The sequence below is a fragment of the Acipenser ruthenus genome, chromosome 6 (genome assembly GCF_902713425.1).
Source record: "Acipenser ruthenus chromosome 6, fAciRut3.2 maternal haplotype, whole genome shotgun sequence".
Taxonomy (NCBI): domain Eukaryota; kingdom Metazoa; phylum Chordata; class Actinopteri; order Acipenseriformes; family Acipenseridae; genus Acipenser; species Acipenser ruthenus.
This window is the reverse complement of record NC_081194.1, coordinates 35,218,056-35,234,191: the sequence shown is the minus strand read 5'-3', so window position 1 is coordinate 35,234,191 and position 16,136 is coordinate 35,218,056. Positions and strand designations below refer to the sequence as shown.

At 37.6% G+C, this 16,136-nt stretch overlaps 1 protein-coding gene and 1 long non-coding RNA gene across 2 annotated transcripts in view; one reads left to right on the top strand and one right to left on the bottom strand.

Moving 5' to 3' along the window:
• LOC131737277 (uncharacterized) overlaps positions 1-8,257 on the bottom strand; it is a 34,692-nt gene extending 26,435 nt beyond the window's left edge. Inside the window, exon 1 of the long non-coding RNA XR_009328876.1 lies at positions 8,122-8,257. This is a non-coding gene — a long non-coding RNA (uncharacterized LOC131737277). The remainder of the gene's footprint in view (positions 1-8,121) is intronic.
• Positions 1-8,998, top strand: part of si:dkey-1j5.4 (leucine-rich repeat-containing protein 15) — a 30,999-nt gene extending 22,001 nt beyond the window's left edge. The window contains exons 3-4 of the mRNA XM_059025347.1: positions 462-1,160; positions 7,166-8,998. Coding sequence (XP_058881330.1) covers positions 462-1,160; positions 7,166-7,356 — 890 coding nt within the window. The 3' untranslated portion in view covers positions 7,357-8,998. The remainder of the gene's footprint in view (positions 1-461; positions 1,161-7,165) is intronic.
• Positions 8,999-16,136: the final 7,138 nt, after the last annotated feature.

The following is a 16,136-nucleotide window of genomic DNA, read 5'->3' as shown; positions in this document are numbered from 1 at the left end:
CTGTACACTTTATTAAGTACTCGCCCACAGGACTACCAAGACACAGACATCAACTCATCCTCATCCGTTTTAATTCACCTCGACAGAATGGCCGAGTGTTAGTTTCCAACCCTGCTTCCCAACCTTGGGGGCTGATTGGTTCGGTCTCACCTCTGCAAGGGCGGCTCTCCACAAGCCAAAGGGAAACCCTGTAATCTTTCCTAAATCACAAAGCTCTTCTCACCTATTCTCAATTCCCGAGGTAAATCATCCACGCAGCCCTTGCTCCTGTCCCGTGAACTGGATCATAAAGCAATTATCTCCAATTTAAACTAAATAAAACATTCAGAAACACTGGGAAGCAATTCAAATCCTCCTACTTCAAGGATAAGTTATGTTTCATAATACACAAATACATTGAAAAATAATAATACATTTGTGTGTTAGTTTTGAGATTAATGGTCTCTGTTCTTTTTTAAAAGGTGGAAATCTTTTACAAGACCTCCCAGCAAATTTCTTGAAACAAATTCCAAAAATCGAAAGCATAAACCTGGAACGCAACTCCATCAAATCAATCCACCCTCAGGCTTTAACTGGGGCCAGGAGGCTGATGTTACTTAATCTTTTTGGAAACCAGATCACCAAACTCCCACTAAAAGGCTTTCAGGATCTAATAAACCTTCGATTCCTTATGCTGGGTCAGAACCGCATCACAACAATCAAGCCTGAAATCTTCATCGGCCTGAGAAACTTATCTGACTTGGATTTACCAATAAATTCCCTCACATCCTTACCTCCTAATGGCTTTAAGCCTTTAATTGCACTAAAAGTACTGGATTTAGCATTCAACAAGATTCAGAAGATTTCTGTCAAGGCTTTTGTTGGTCTAGGAGAGCTGCAGTTTCTGAATTTGGATAATAACAACATTAAAAATATTCCCACTGGAACCTTCAAGCCCATGAACAAGCTGGAGATGCTGGTGTTAGACAATAATCGTCTTACAACTGTGACGGCTTCTATGTTTGAGGGTTTGTCTCGTTTGCAGGAGCTGTACTTGAGGAATAATGAGATTGGGAAGTTGCCTGAAGATGTGTTCAAACACATTCCCAAGATAACACAGCTTGCATTAAGTGGAAACAGGCTGAAGACTATTGATGGGAATTCACTTTCTCAGCTACCAGGTTAGTGTATTTCTGTTAAAGAAAATTACATTTGTTGCTGTTTACAAATAGAAACATAACTTATTGTGGAGGAGTACATAGAAAAGTTAACTCACAGTACATAGTATATTACATTACCGTTTATTATAAATTTGTGTGGGCTACAGTACTAAAAAAATACATCTTATGCCATAGACAGAAGAAACTATTTGTTTTTCACACAAAAAAATTAATTTAATTAATTTAATTTAATTTTATTCCCAAACGTATGCACATATATATTCTATATGGCAAACGATTAAGCCAATTACAGTCCAACCACATTTTATAGCAGCCATGGCAGACCTGAGGCGATATGGTCATGGCTCACATTTTCCCCATAATGTTATTTCACCTGCTAATTCATTCCTGTTAAAAGGATGGCATACAAACTGTACACAGCCTCTAAATTATAAGTTAATTATATATATTTTTATCAGGTCATTGCAGTGTCTGGTATCTATTTATTTTGACACAGTAGGTTTTGGTAAGCCAGCAAATTGAACGGCATATTAATCAATTCTGAGTAAAATAAAAAGCACGCATCTCAGCGTTTTGTTAACCTTGAGGTAAAACGTGATTACTTTATGAGCAAGAGCCTCAATACTTGCATTTAGAAATTAAGCAAGCATAAAAAGTGAGTCAAGTAGTAGTGTGCAGAAAATTCAGATTCACTGATTACAAGAATCCTCCAACTAACATAATTGGCCATAAGACAGTGCTATTCACCAAGATTATTCCTTGAAACCTACATATTACCATGTATACACCTTATCTGCTGTAGATTAGGGTAGTGTTAATTGTCCAGTTTTCATACCTATATGAAATAATACCTGAATATCAGGATCACTTGTCTATAGTGGCCCCTCTGATGAATTCAGCAGTTGTCATGAGCAGGTTTGACTATAAATCTAGACTAGTGTTTTTCCTTTAATAATGTAACTTAGTCACATAAAAACATTAAAGAGTTTTTAATAGAGGATGGCTTTAAGAAAGAAAGGTACCATTTTAAATGCAACACATTCAGTACCCAAAACCAAATTAAAAAGGGGAACATAATCTAAACCTACAATTTGACCATGTGGGTTGCTAACAGTGTAACAACTATACATTAACATCTTCTCAATTGTATTTACTTTTAACATGTATAATAAAAATGAATAAAAACATTGGAATGTCTCTTATAGCCCTTGTATCAAAGCTGCTCTTTTAAGAGCCCTGTATGCATCAGACGTCGTCTCCGCCCCCAGGAGATAAATACAAGTGACGCATAAGCTCAGCGCCATTTTCTTTTCAGGCCTGCTGCAGTGAACGCAGTGACCTTGAAGGGTAATGGTTACATTTCTATTTCAGGGAACCAGGGTTCTGATAATAACCTTTCAAGTACGAAATGTACTCATTACCTAATGGGGTAGAATACCCAAGCCGTCGGAAGTGCAGGACTTGCAGCACCAGCAGAGGTGCTAAAAAGGAAGATAAACTGTCTTTAGCATTCTGGCGGAGGACCAGTGAGGAGCCATGGAATATATTCCACAGTTCAGTGAGGGAGAACTCTCATGCAATGTATATGCTGCAAGGTTACACTGAAGTCCAAAAAAGGGTGTATGGCTAACTACTCCAGGACTTAAAGTGGAACACAATAATAAATGTGTTAAAAAGCAGAATGAGTGGCCGCTCTTAACACTCTGATCCCAAAACCAGGGTTCTGCTGATCTACAACATTTAAATCGGTAGAACCTGGTAAAATCCGAGGCGTGGCCCATAGTGCAGCGTTGCAAATGTCTGCGGCAGATGTGCCTTGGAATAACGCCCAGGAGGTTGCAAGGCCTCTTGTGAAGTGACCAGTGACCTTTTCTGGAAGGGGCAAATTGGCTAGATTGTATGCAATCCTGACCATGTCTGCAATCCACCTTGACAGCCGCTGTTTAGACAGGGCTTGTCCGTGGAATTTAGACCCAAAGCAAATACCATCAGTACTTGGATATCTGTTACCCAGATACATGTCAGTCGCGTTTTACCGCCCTTGTATTAAGAATAAAATCAATCCCCATTATATATATATATATATATATGTAACAAATTAATGCACTTACCCATCACATGCGATTTCCAACTCCGTCACCAGTTTTCTGATACAAAGCCCATCTCTTCAATGTTACAATTTATCTGAATATCCGCAACAGCCCTCGTTTTTTTTAAATTTTTTTATTCTCTCTAATGCCAAATCATGCAGTTACACAGTGCTTACTCCAGTTTCACCTGACAAAAATGCAGCCAAAACAAAGCAAATGAGACAAGCTAGGGTAATGTAAAAGCTAATCATTCAACAGATTTAGATACTGCGATGTATTTTATTTTTTTTATGATCTTTAGTTGCTTTTGTGCATTTTCATTTCCAAGTGAACTGTGACATTAGGGTCTTATCGAGCACTATATTCTGCAATTTTGAATACTGACATGGGATACTGTTTTTTTTTTTAGTCTTTTGGTTTTGCTACATTATATTGCCTTTTACGTTTAACGCAGTTCTGTACATGGATGACATTTAGATTTCATTTTGCTGTTAGGTCATTAATGGGAAATTTTACATACCGCTACAATACGTGTGGATTTACAATACGTGTAAAAGCATGTACTGTATTACAGTTAACGTATCATCTCTTTAGTTTTGGCAAGTGATATTGACATATAGTCCTGAATTAAAATACTACTTCTCTTGAAAATATAGTACTGTACCAACAATATCAATACAGTACATCTAAATGGAAGCCTGCTTATTTTCAAACAAAGTCCTTTCAGATATGTATTTTTGATATGTATCTTTTTTTTTGTTCCCTGAAAAACGGACAAGGGTTGGAACGGGCCAAAATGAAATAATCAGATTTGCATCACATGCGTTTAACTGTCACTGAAGTCAGAATTTTATAGGGTCGGATATATGAGTGCTGACTGTAAACAATTGCTCCGATTGCCACCAAATCTGGGTGTGGTCAACATAATACACCAGTACCTTAACCGGACAGAGCGTATGGAGCTTTCGCCCCCTGTCAAACTGGAAAGGAGGTGGATGGAAGGACTCCAATTCCACTGACTGGTTGATATGGAAAGCAGAAATGCTTTTAGGGAGAAAAGCAGGATTAGTGCAGAGAATAACAGCTTATCTGCATTGTGCACCTAAACCAAACTGTCCAGTGACCTGGAGACAGCCGAGGTAGTTGCTGAGTGCACCCAGGATGATTTCACCTGATGCAAAAAATACGGGAGAACCAGGGGGTCCGTGCGCTGACACACAGCAGCGGGCACCCCATCAAATATAGAGCATTGTCATTACCGGTCGTGGCTGGGGGTTCCTAGAGGGCGGTGCACAATTGGCTGAGTGCCCCCCAGGTAGGGAGGGCTTAGGTCGGCAGGACAATCCACAGTTCACCGCGCACCAGTGACCCGTGGCTGATTGGCTCCACTGCAGACCCGCAGGCGCCCTTTCAGATCTGTATTGTCCTCCGGCACTATGTTCTGGTGGCTTCGCTGTGGATCCGCAGTGTGAAAAATGACGGATTGGCAGGAACACATTTCGGAGGATGCGTGTTTCAGCCTCTGTTTCCCAAGTCGCCGGGGGGTTGCAGCAGTGAACCGGGATAAAAATAATAATTGGGCATTCCAAATTGGTGAAAAAGCTGGGGTAAGAAAAAAAAAAAATAGAGCACTTAGGATCATCTTCTGTGGCCCAAGGCACATGCAAGGCTATAGTAGCATGTCTGATAAGGGAGGTGAGCTCCTCTGACAGGGAGCGGCTTACCGTGAGAGCTAAGATATCTGATTCTTTGTCCTCGGACGGGAAGATTAGTTCTTGGGTGTCCATGCCCTCAGATGCAGTAAGGGACATGGCGTCCTCCTGCTCTGGTTGTGGGTTATGTGATGGTGCCTGAACCCTGGGGACTGAGACAACAGGGGGGGCCTTGCAGCAGCTCCATCAAAAGGGACTGCTGCTGGTTCATAGCTTCAAAATACTTCTCCATTTGCCCCGCAACCAGTCAGTACCAGAATGCCTGCTACGGCGGCTCCTGTTCTTCTTCCGTGGAGGAGAAGAGGGGGAGCACTCCGAGCCAGGTGATGAAGAGGAGGATTTAGAGGAGCACAGGCTCTTAGTCCTGCTCCTACCCCCAGAGGATAAATTCCTAGCTCTCGGTGTAACAGGGAGTGGGGACTCTGTTGATAGCACTGTAGGGGACGAATGGGGCGAGTTACGTTGCGCCGGTGTCACAGATGTATATCGGTCTCTGGAACATCAGGCCAGCCTGCTTTCCAGTGTCCTCTTAGAAAATGAGCACAAACCGCACAAGAACTGCGGTCTTTAACGGCCCCCTCTGTATACTCTTCCCAGGCAGTGGATGCACCTGTTGTGTTGATCCTCTGCTGGAATGTTTCTCTTGCAACCAGCACAAGGTGAAACCCAGGCATGGTGCGAGGTTGAAAAAACAGTCCAGCCGTGCAATGTATGCGCACAAGAACAGACAGTAAGCTGAATGGTGCTGAAAACTGTTGTGTACAGTGTACACAAAAATCGAGCACTGGTAATGGTCTTGGTGTCAAAGCGGACCAAACCGGGTCACTGGTACCGATTCTGGTATGAGCCAGATGACTGGTACCAACCGTGGTACCAATAAAGATGACTGGGCCCTACTTTGGTACCAACCAGGTCACTGGTACGTGCTCTATTACCAACCAAGCCACTGGTACTGACTGGTACTGGCTCTAGTACCTGCTAGTTGACTGGAACAGGCTCTGGTACTGACTTTACCAGCTCTGGTACCAACCAGGTGACTGGTACAGGCTCTGGTACCAACTGGTACAGGCTCTGGTACTGACTGGTACCGGCACAGCAAGTCACTGGTACCAGGACAAGTGGCGTACAGGTAAAGACCTGAAAAAGCCATTGGCAAACCCGAAGAGTTGAGCAGCAAGGGAGAGAGCGTGAACTTAGTCGCAACAAGGGACTGCATCCTGGGGAAGGGGCAGGGAGAGCTGCTGGCTTTGCATAGGGCACACAGACGCGGAGGGGACTTAATCAGAACCTAAAGCTAAGAATTATCACTTAAAAAGCTAAATTGAAGGAAAAGTGAATTAATCAATGTATCTCCGTAGTTATGACTTAAATCAGAGCTCACTCCTTCCTCAAACAAAGGCTGAAAGAGAAAATGGGGCTGAGCCTTATGCGTCACACGTATTTATCTCCTGGGGGTGGAGACGACGTCTGACGCATACAGGGCTCTTAAAGGAGCAGCTTTGATATAAGTGCTCAGGTAATTCGGGCTATAAGACGTTATATCCCATTAGGTAATGGCTACATTTCATACTTGAATGGGAACATGCCCTTTTGTCAATTTACTTAAGAAATTATGTTAATGTTTTATCCCTTAAATAAAACAACAAGAAAACATATGTACTCTGAAATATACAATAATTGCACAATATAATCAGAATAAACTGGTTAAAGCCTGTGACTTTCACAGTATCCCCCGTCCCCTCAAAATAACTTTAAGACAGTAAGATGTCAATTGTTAAATCAGCACAACAGAAAGTCACTGCACCAGCTCTAAAACAGAGTTTGTCATTTTCGATCACATTTAGTGAATTTTATCCAAATATAAGTGATAAGTTTCTTTTGATGCTCAAATATGTGATACATTTCTTTTGATGCTCAAATATAAGTGATAAGTTTATTTTGATGCTCAGTATATTGCATTGGCAAGTTTACAGAAAGTAAAAAATGAGTACAAAATGACTGTTACAGTTACAAGTATATGCATATACCCAGTCAGTAGTATTCTTTCCTGCTTTCAGAGACTGCTAGATGGCAAAGTTCTAGTATCCAACAATATGCCACATCTAAACCTCATTGGTATTAGCTAGGTACATGCCTTTTAAAAAAAAAAAAAAAAAAATAGAATTAAAATGACACATTTTAAACACTGCTCTTGTATTTTCAGCTCTCAAGGAAGTATACCTGCATGACAACCCATGGTCATGTGACTGCAAGATGAAATCTTTGGTTAGCTGGCTATCCCAGACCAGAGCCAACTTATCTCCTTTTGAAGCTCTCAAGTGCACATCTCCACCAGAAAATAAGGAGAAAACCCTTAACATACTGAGAGTGGACGATTTAAAATGCAAAGCCTGATTACATTAAACATATGTAAGCTTTCAACTATAGTGTAATTAGTCTTTTTGACCAGGAAAGAAAGTACAATTAATAGTTTAACAAGACGACTAGTGGTATATGAGCTTTACATTCTGAATACTAGTAATATGACAAACATGCCTTAAATAAAATACTGTAGTTTTCATTTTACAGGTGGCAGTATCCTATTAAAATAAACACAATACTTATTATGATTGCGCTCTGTATGCTTCACATAAATCGGTGAAAAGATCAAAATACTCTATCACCTACTCAGACAAGTAACTACTGTACATAACAAGATTCAATTTATTCTGATACTCTAAAATACTCCAAGAGCTCAAAGAATCCACCAAAAACACATGAGACATTTCTACTCAAGTACACTGTACTCACCGTTTATTGTTTCACTATCAACTATATTACTTACTTTAAACCTTTTTCACATTAATAATTAAATAAATAATTTTTGTTTTTCATTAAATTTCATTTACAGATAAAAAAAAATAAATAAAATTTACTGGATGTAAATACAGGCTAAGTTCACTATAAATGAGCCCTCATGGGACTAGGAGAAATGATCGTTATATCGGGGTGTTCATTATAATAGGGTTTGGCAATTTGCTGTCTTGGAATAATGAAAAACCGCCCAATTTGAATTAAACATCAATATATAGTATTTTTATGAAGATTACTTCACATTGATCAGCATTTAAATGGTATGTTTAAAAGAAAACAGTAAAGAAGAAAATAATGTACACTTACATGCTGAATACAGTAATTACAATGTAATTTACATGTCCTTCCTCTTGAAAAATATATCCAGTGTAGAGTGCTTCATATTTTTCTCAATGCACTGTTTGCCTCCTCACAGCATAGCCTAGTTACAGTGTGTGTTAAGATGGCAGACAGGAAACGATTGCATACATCCTGCATTATTCACACTAGAGTAGGTTATCTTTGAATTATACAATGGCAACAAAAAATCCCAAGCTCCAATTGGTCAGCCTTGCACTCGACCCGTGATGTTATCCCATGTAACAGAGCAAGGGCTCTGAATATAAATAGTTTGAGTAATGTTTGTGTTTTGGTGGTGGTTGGCAGGGACAGGGTTAATTCCTCTCCCTGCCAAAAACATGTGAGAATGTGCTGTTCCCAAACGAGGTAATTGGTGTTAATTGGGAACAGCCACAGACTATTAAAACAGATCCAGATCCATTAAGGAAGATATCACCATGGAGCTGGTGTAAGGGGAGTTTGGCTGTTTAAAGTGAGGTAAACAGGTAAACAGCTTAGCCGTCCTGTGCGAGTCAGGAACCTTTGCATGTAATGTTGACTCTCTGTTGTCGGTTCGTTTGCTCCTTAAAAACATAGACCCAGACACAGAACTTAGATTTTTGAGCACGACTGCGCACTTTAATTTTCACAATACAAAACAAAAACAAAATAAAAGCCTAGCTCAACATAGAGCCTAACTTCACTTACACAGGTCCCTGACTCACACACAGGACGGCTAAGCCATTTACCTGTCAACAAACACCTTACCAAAACAGTTTACCTCTCTTTAAACAGTCAAACTCTCCTTACACCAGCTCCCTGGTGATCTCTTCCTTAATGGAACTGGAAGCTCTCTTTTTATAGTCTGTGGCTGTTCCCAATTAACACAATCACCTTGTTTGGGAACAGCCACATTCTCACATGTTTTTGGCAGGGAGAGGAATTAACCCTGTCCCTGCCACCCACCACCAAAACACAAACATTACTCAAACTATTTACATTCAGAGCCCTTGCTCTGTTACACCCAGCATAACATCACAGACCTAGTACTGACAACCTCCTCACTGAAAACCTAGACAGACATATCAATCTGCCACAACTGTCAATAACACAGAATAAATTACACAATTCCTGAAGTGAATTTTACCTGAAACAACATGACAACTGTATAAACCTCATTTGGCAAAGAGCCTTCAAACGCAGAGCAGCCAGGAGACCAGACAGCACCTCTCAATGAGAAAAAAAAGACACCTGGAGATCGACTCTGAAGGACTAGACAAGATAGAATCTGACAGAAAGGAAGCATCCGCGAAACGACAAACCAACTGGGCAGTCAAATTTTATGATTGGGTGAGTGAGAGTAACACAAATATAGACTTCAAAACTGTCACACCAGAACACCTTAATACAGTTCAATGACAATTGCATGCCTCTGTCAGAAATAGCTCCGGAGAGCCGTATGGCATAAGCAGTTACGTGGGGCTCAGAACGGGCTTAAAAAGATGCTTAAATGAACCGCCCTTGAGCCGTAATATTAATATACTGTCAAATGCAGAGTTCAACTCTGCCAACAATGTGTTCACAGCATACATAAAAAACTTTCTATTGTTATTAACTCATTTTAAACAGAATTAACACTTTAGTCTATCTGTTAGAACATCATAGTTAATACTTTACTACAGTTGTAAATGGAAAGCAGGAACTATTTTATGAGGCAGAATTTTATTTCCACATTTGTCTAATTTTAAAAATATAAAATTAGTCTTATTTGCTATTTTTTACAATGTGAGGTATTGTATAATAGGAATAATGCACTCCAGGTTGTGTGTTGCGCTGGGATAACATTACTTCTCGGGTGTTGGACGCACTCAGCTAGTGGCCTCGTGCCCAACCACCCGAGGCGTGATGTTATCCCAGCACAACACTTTGTTAAAAACAGAGGTTTGTTATAACATAATATAGATTGTTAAAAACAGAGGTTTGTTATAACATAATATAACGAAGGGTTCATTATAGTGAAGTTAGCCTGTACCTGTATGCGTATTACTGAGTGCACCATTTAAAGTATTATGTTGATAGAAAATGTAGAATTAGCATCTTTTTGTGGACATACAGTACAGTTGTTTACATCTTTGGGAAAACATTATAATTCCTGTTTGGTGGAAAAGGCTTTTAGTGATTCAAGTGTGCTCTATTTCCATGTTGGACCTAACAGTAGAATGACTCTTGCTGCACAGCAAGGTGAGATCAGTTTAAATCTAGAGGTCATGGCTATCAGCCCTTTGCAGTCGTGTACAGAGACATTTTGAAGACATACGGTTTATTTGGGAAAATGTAGTTAAAGTCTTTAGAGCAATGGTATGTCAATATCATAAAAATATATTTTGTTAAGAGTACTGCATTTAAAATGTCATACTAGCTAAGTATGTGTTAAATATATCTAACAAATTCATACTTGTAAGTTAACATGTGATATTATGAATGATGTTTTCTTATCAGCTTTACAATAACCATTCATTAAATATGTAGGACTGGTATTCTTCCAAGTTACATTTTAATACTTGTATGACATTATGTATGATTATAATTTAGAATTTGAAACATTAAAAGTGTATACCTAGTTTATTCTATCCTTGATGCTTAATGTTACTAGGAGGAAATGCTTTTTTGTATCAAATGTATTCATTTTAAACCAGTATATATATATATATATATATACTGTATGCAAACACGTTTAATCTCAAATATTTGTATTTTTTTATGCAATTATTAAGTTGTATTGTTTGTTTTGTGTGTCCATATCAAAACAGATAGGTATTATACATGTACCGTATTCCTTTAAATTTAAGATTTAGTCCAAATTTCCCACCCTCAATTTGAGACAAAATAAAACATCAAATAAAGCTGCATTTACAAAGATACAATTACACATATAAGAAAACAAAGTATGGAGGCAGTTTGCGGCCATCTGCTGTCACACAGAGCATTACAGTTATGCACTGCTACTCATTTCCAGTCATGATTACTTGCACCTGCTTTTCTTCCTTTTTGTGAACTGTGGTATTGCTTGGCATGTCGAAGAAAATGGGGGTCTGATCAGCATTTCCTATTTATCTACGCTGGTACTGTTTGTTAGAATGGAGCCTATTAACGAAACAATAACATTGTAAAAGCTTCTCTTCAAATTCCTCAGGATGTTAATGTTGCTTCTTTGAAAATGGCTGTCTGTATGTCATGGATGATTTGAGATTGAGCAGTGACGTCTTTGTTCATCTTTTCTCTGCAGTCAGTCACGTTGCTGTTTGTGTATTTGGGCAGTGACGTCTTTGTTCATCTTTTCTCTGCAGTCAGTCACGTTGCTGTTTGTGTATTTGGGCAGTGACGTCTTTGTTCATCTTATCTCTGCAGTCAGTCACGTTGCTGTTTGTGTATTCGGGCAGTGACGTCTTTGTTCATCTTATCTCTGCAGTCAGTCACGTTGCTGTTTGTGTATTCGGGCAGTGACGTCTTTGTTCATCTTATCTCTGCAGTCAGTCACGTTGCTGTTTGTGTATTCGGGCAGTGACGTCTTTGTTCATCTTATCTCTGCAGTCAGTCACGTTGCTGTTTGTGTATTCGGGCAGTGACGTCTTTGTTCATCTTATCTCTGCAGTCAGTCACGTTGCTGTTTGTGTATTCGGGCAGTGACGTCTTTGTTCATCTTATCTCTGCAGTCAGTCACGTTGCTGTTTGTGTATTCGGGCAGTGACCTCTTTGTTCATCTTATCTCTGCAGTCAGTCACGTTGCTGTTTGTGTATTCGGGCAGTGACGTCTTTGTTTGTCTTTTCTCTGCAGTCAGTCATATTCCTGTTTGTGTACTCGGGTAGTCAGGTCTTTTGTTGCCGATTTTAATACAAACCTCACTATACTCAAATTTAAGATGCAGGCCATTTTTTAGAAGAAAACATTGGTTTTAAAAGAGTCTTAAATTCGAAGGAGTACGGTATATGTTTTTGTAGAAGCACTAACACTATTTCTATTGTTTCTTCTGGTCATGTAATATGAGCCTGTGCAAACCACAGAAAACTGCTACATGTATAAAATGATTGTATAATAAATGGATTTGCATCTTTAAAATCTGAATCATGTTGTAGTTAATATATATATATATATATATATATATATATATATATATATATATATATATATATAGTTTGAGAAAAAGGAAAACTGCTGTGTACCAAAATGATCAATAAATAAAAAGAGAGAGAAAAGGATATTTCAGGTACTTAAAAAGGTAGAATAATTGATTAATAATAAAATAATTGATTTGTAATTATCTTATATATATATATATATATATATATATATATATATATATATATATATACTGTATATATATATATAGTTTTTAATTTATGAAAGAAAAAGGCTAAACCATATCTTACACTATTTAAAACAAGTAACTAGTAATACAATATTTTCCCCATTACATACTGCACTGTGAAGTCTAATTACAGTCAATTGATTCAGTGCCCAGTTTGTATTGTATAGGAGTGGAGGTAGTGAATTGATTTGAGGTAGTGAATTGATAAGCACGTTTTACAACCAATGTGATTATTTTGGGATTACCCCTAACAGTAATTGATGGATCAAAGCTCTGGGCTGTGGCTTTTCCTGGTGAGGTTTATAAAAAAAAGAAAGAAATCATAAGAGTATTTACAGTACACCTGAAAAACCTCTGAATTGTTCTTGTTTATCTTACACTGATGGTGTAATTTAACACCCTCACTTACTGTTGTGATAGAGAGGACCGGGAGAGTAAAGTTTTTTTTTTTTTTTTTTTTAATGCAATTCATGTTGTAAGATTGACTTTTTTAACTAAAAAAATATTTTAGGAGTTAACCAGATACATGATTCAACCAACACTACTGTATTGGCTATTTGTTATATTTTTCTTTTGTTTAAAAAATGTACAGCTTCTTTAGTGCAATAAGGCAGACCTTGTTTAAAAGTCTCCTGTTGGCAAATTACCAGTTGTACACTCTGGAAGATTCATTATAATATTTAGCCCATAAAAATTAATTAATTAACCAAAACTGGTAAAACATTTTTTTTAATAACTTTAATCCAAGGCAACAGCTAAAGAGAACTAAATTAAGCCAAGAAAGATACAAGATTTATAGCAATAAATGTTAGCAACCTCAAGCAGTCGTGAAACTGGCATTGCTTAAACACCAACAGATATTTTACATACAATACTGGAAAACAAACAAAAAAAAGATTAACATTTCAAAGCTCACACTTAGGCTTTTGTCTGATTTTATTTTGAATTAAATAAGTGCATGCTTTTGTGGTAAAGTAGCATTGCAGAATAGCAGACAGTGGCAGAAGACTGCAGTTCAGCACTTCTCCACGCTTTCATTAACAAACAAAAGATTTAAACAAACAAACAACTATAAGTACAATAAAACATGCTCAAACTATGCTACACAGTGCAGAGACAGGGAGCACAACCTCCTGCTCCCAGTCCTAAACTAACCAACCCAGAACAAAGGACCTGACTCCTCGTTTAAACCATGTGGCTGGGGTTTTTTTTTTTTTTTTTTTTTAAGGAGCGCATTCCATCTATACATTTAGATGATTAGTGCCCTCTGTCTGTAGTCATTAGTCTCTTTTTTTATATTGTCTTAATTCATCATCTATAAAATTCCTGCTTTTCCTGTTTCCCTAATATATTCAATTGTTATATTTTCTCTTTCTCATCGTCCTTCCTCTTTCCCTTTTCCCAACAAGCTATTAATCCTTAGGTCATATATCCCCATGTTCATCAACTTCCTCTTCAAGTTCTTTCTTCACATTTCTCACACTCTATTACATAATGCTCCACCGTTTCTGGAATTTTACACTTCTCACTGAACCATTAATATATTGATCTAATCTAAATAAATGACCATTCAGAGTAGAGTGTCCAATCCTTAACCTATCCAAAGATCTTTCCTGCCCAATTCCTTATTTATCCAGCTGCTATTAAACTCTTTCTGAATATTATAATAACATTTTTATCCCATCTCTCCTGCCATTCTTTTACTATTTTTTTTTTTTTACAAACTCCCATTTTCTGAGATCCCAAAGGATACAATTTCATTGCCCAGTATACAGAATACCCAGGAATCCATATTATCACCAATCCCCTTTATTGTACGATCCTTGTATCCCTGAATTCTGCATCCAAAAACCCAACATTCCCCATTTGTCTCCCAAATCTCCTTTTTATAGTGATTTATCCATCTATCTTCCATGGAAATGCTATATGAAGAGAATTAACCTTATTCCAATATTTAATACTTAATAATTTCCTCCTTAATTCCAGTGGTATGTCATTTACCAAAACCTGCAGAGCACTGATCGGAACAGATTTCATAGATCCTACACACCCCCTTATTGCTTTAGCTTGAATATTTCCAATTTAAGGTATCTTATCTTTACCTGGTGTAGAATTCTTGCCTTTTTTAATCACAGCTTTCAATTCTCCAATTGAGAAAGACAAATTTATTTTTGTTTGAACATCTTCCCTATCTTCCAATATCAAATAATTATCAATATAAAATCTTATTCAAAAACTCATTACTATAATTATCATCTTGACCCACCTTAGAAAAAGCTAAACTGATGTTCTTGAAGCTGACACCCTGGGCTCCTTCAAGAAGCTGCTTGATGAGATTCTGGTATCAATAAGCTATAAACAACCAAACGAGCAAGATGGGCTGAATGGTCTCCTCTCGTTTGTAAACTTTCTTATGTTCTTATGTTCTTAACCCCAACATAGATGCTTTCTTTTCATTATTCGTCACGACTATTCCATCTTGCATCAAAGGAATCAATTTGTTTCCCTTCCCTTTTCCTGCCATTGCATTTATTTTATTCCAAACATTAGTAGCAGAATTTGAGTGCAATAATCATGCCAATATTATTTTTTCCTTTTCCTAATAACCCTTAGCCATAGCTTTTGCTTGTTTGTACTTAATTAACATCATCTGCTAACAGTTTTTTTTTTAAATTCTTCTCAAACATGATTTCCTTTCTTTAATCAGTCTAGAACACTCTCCATTCCACCAAGGAACTGCTGGTTTAAAGTCCATATGCTACCTATTTCACTTTACAATCTGATTATATTTTATTAACTACACTGTAACTGTAAGAAATTTACAAATTGCAAAGCTTAGTCTGAGCAGTACTTATTAGAAGCTTAATTGGTCCAATTAATCAATTTAGTGTACAGTTAGAACAAAAACCAGGAGGGCAGCGGCCCTCCAGGACCAGGGCTGAGTAGCCCTGATCTAGGCCATGTGGCTGGGCTTAATTAACACTCAATTAATCAATTAAGACCCACCCACATTCTGCACATGATTTGGTAGGGATGGAATTTTAACCCCATCCCTGGCAAACTTAAATTCTAAATATATCAAATTTTACTTACAACAAATTACACACATAATATCCCTGCCAAGGTTGTTTTTAATGGTGTAACTTTAATGTCACTCATTTTGCTGACTACAGGCACAAAGCCAAGAGTAGTTTACCAAGAGTGGTCATTTAAACACATGTTCATATATTACTGCAATAACAACCACAGCTCTCAAAAACTGATTTAGCCCAGAATTCTCTAACTAATTTTACAAGTAACTAATTTAATTCTCTCTTGAACACACTGTGGTATTTGCTTATATGGCCTTCCTTTTTTTTGCTGGCTTTAATACTAAAAAGGCAAATCTGCAAATGCTTTTCACCATACATATTGAAACTTAATCTAGTAATTAAGTTTCAGTATATTATTATACAATGTAAATACAAACAATTTTGGGATTCATATATTGTTTGAAAAAAAGTATATAAATGCTAAATATGTAAAACGTTTTTGAAGTTTTCGCCAAGATGTTTGCAACGATGCACTTTAGTTTAAAGTATTTATTTATTAACAGATCAGACATACCTTAATAACTTTGTGATAATGTTCCAAAGC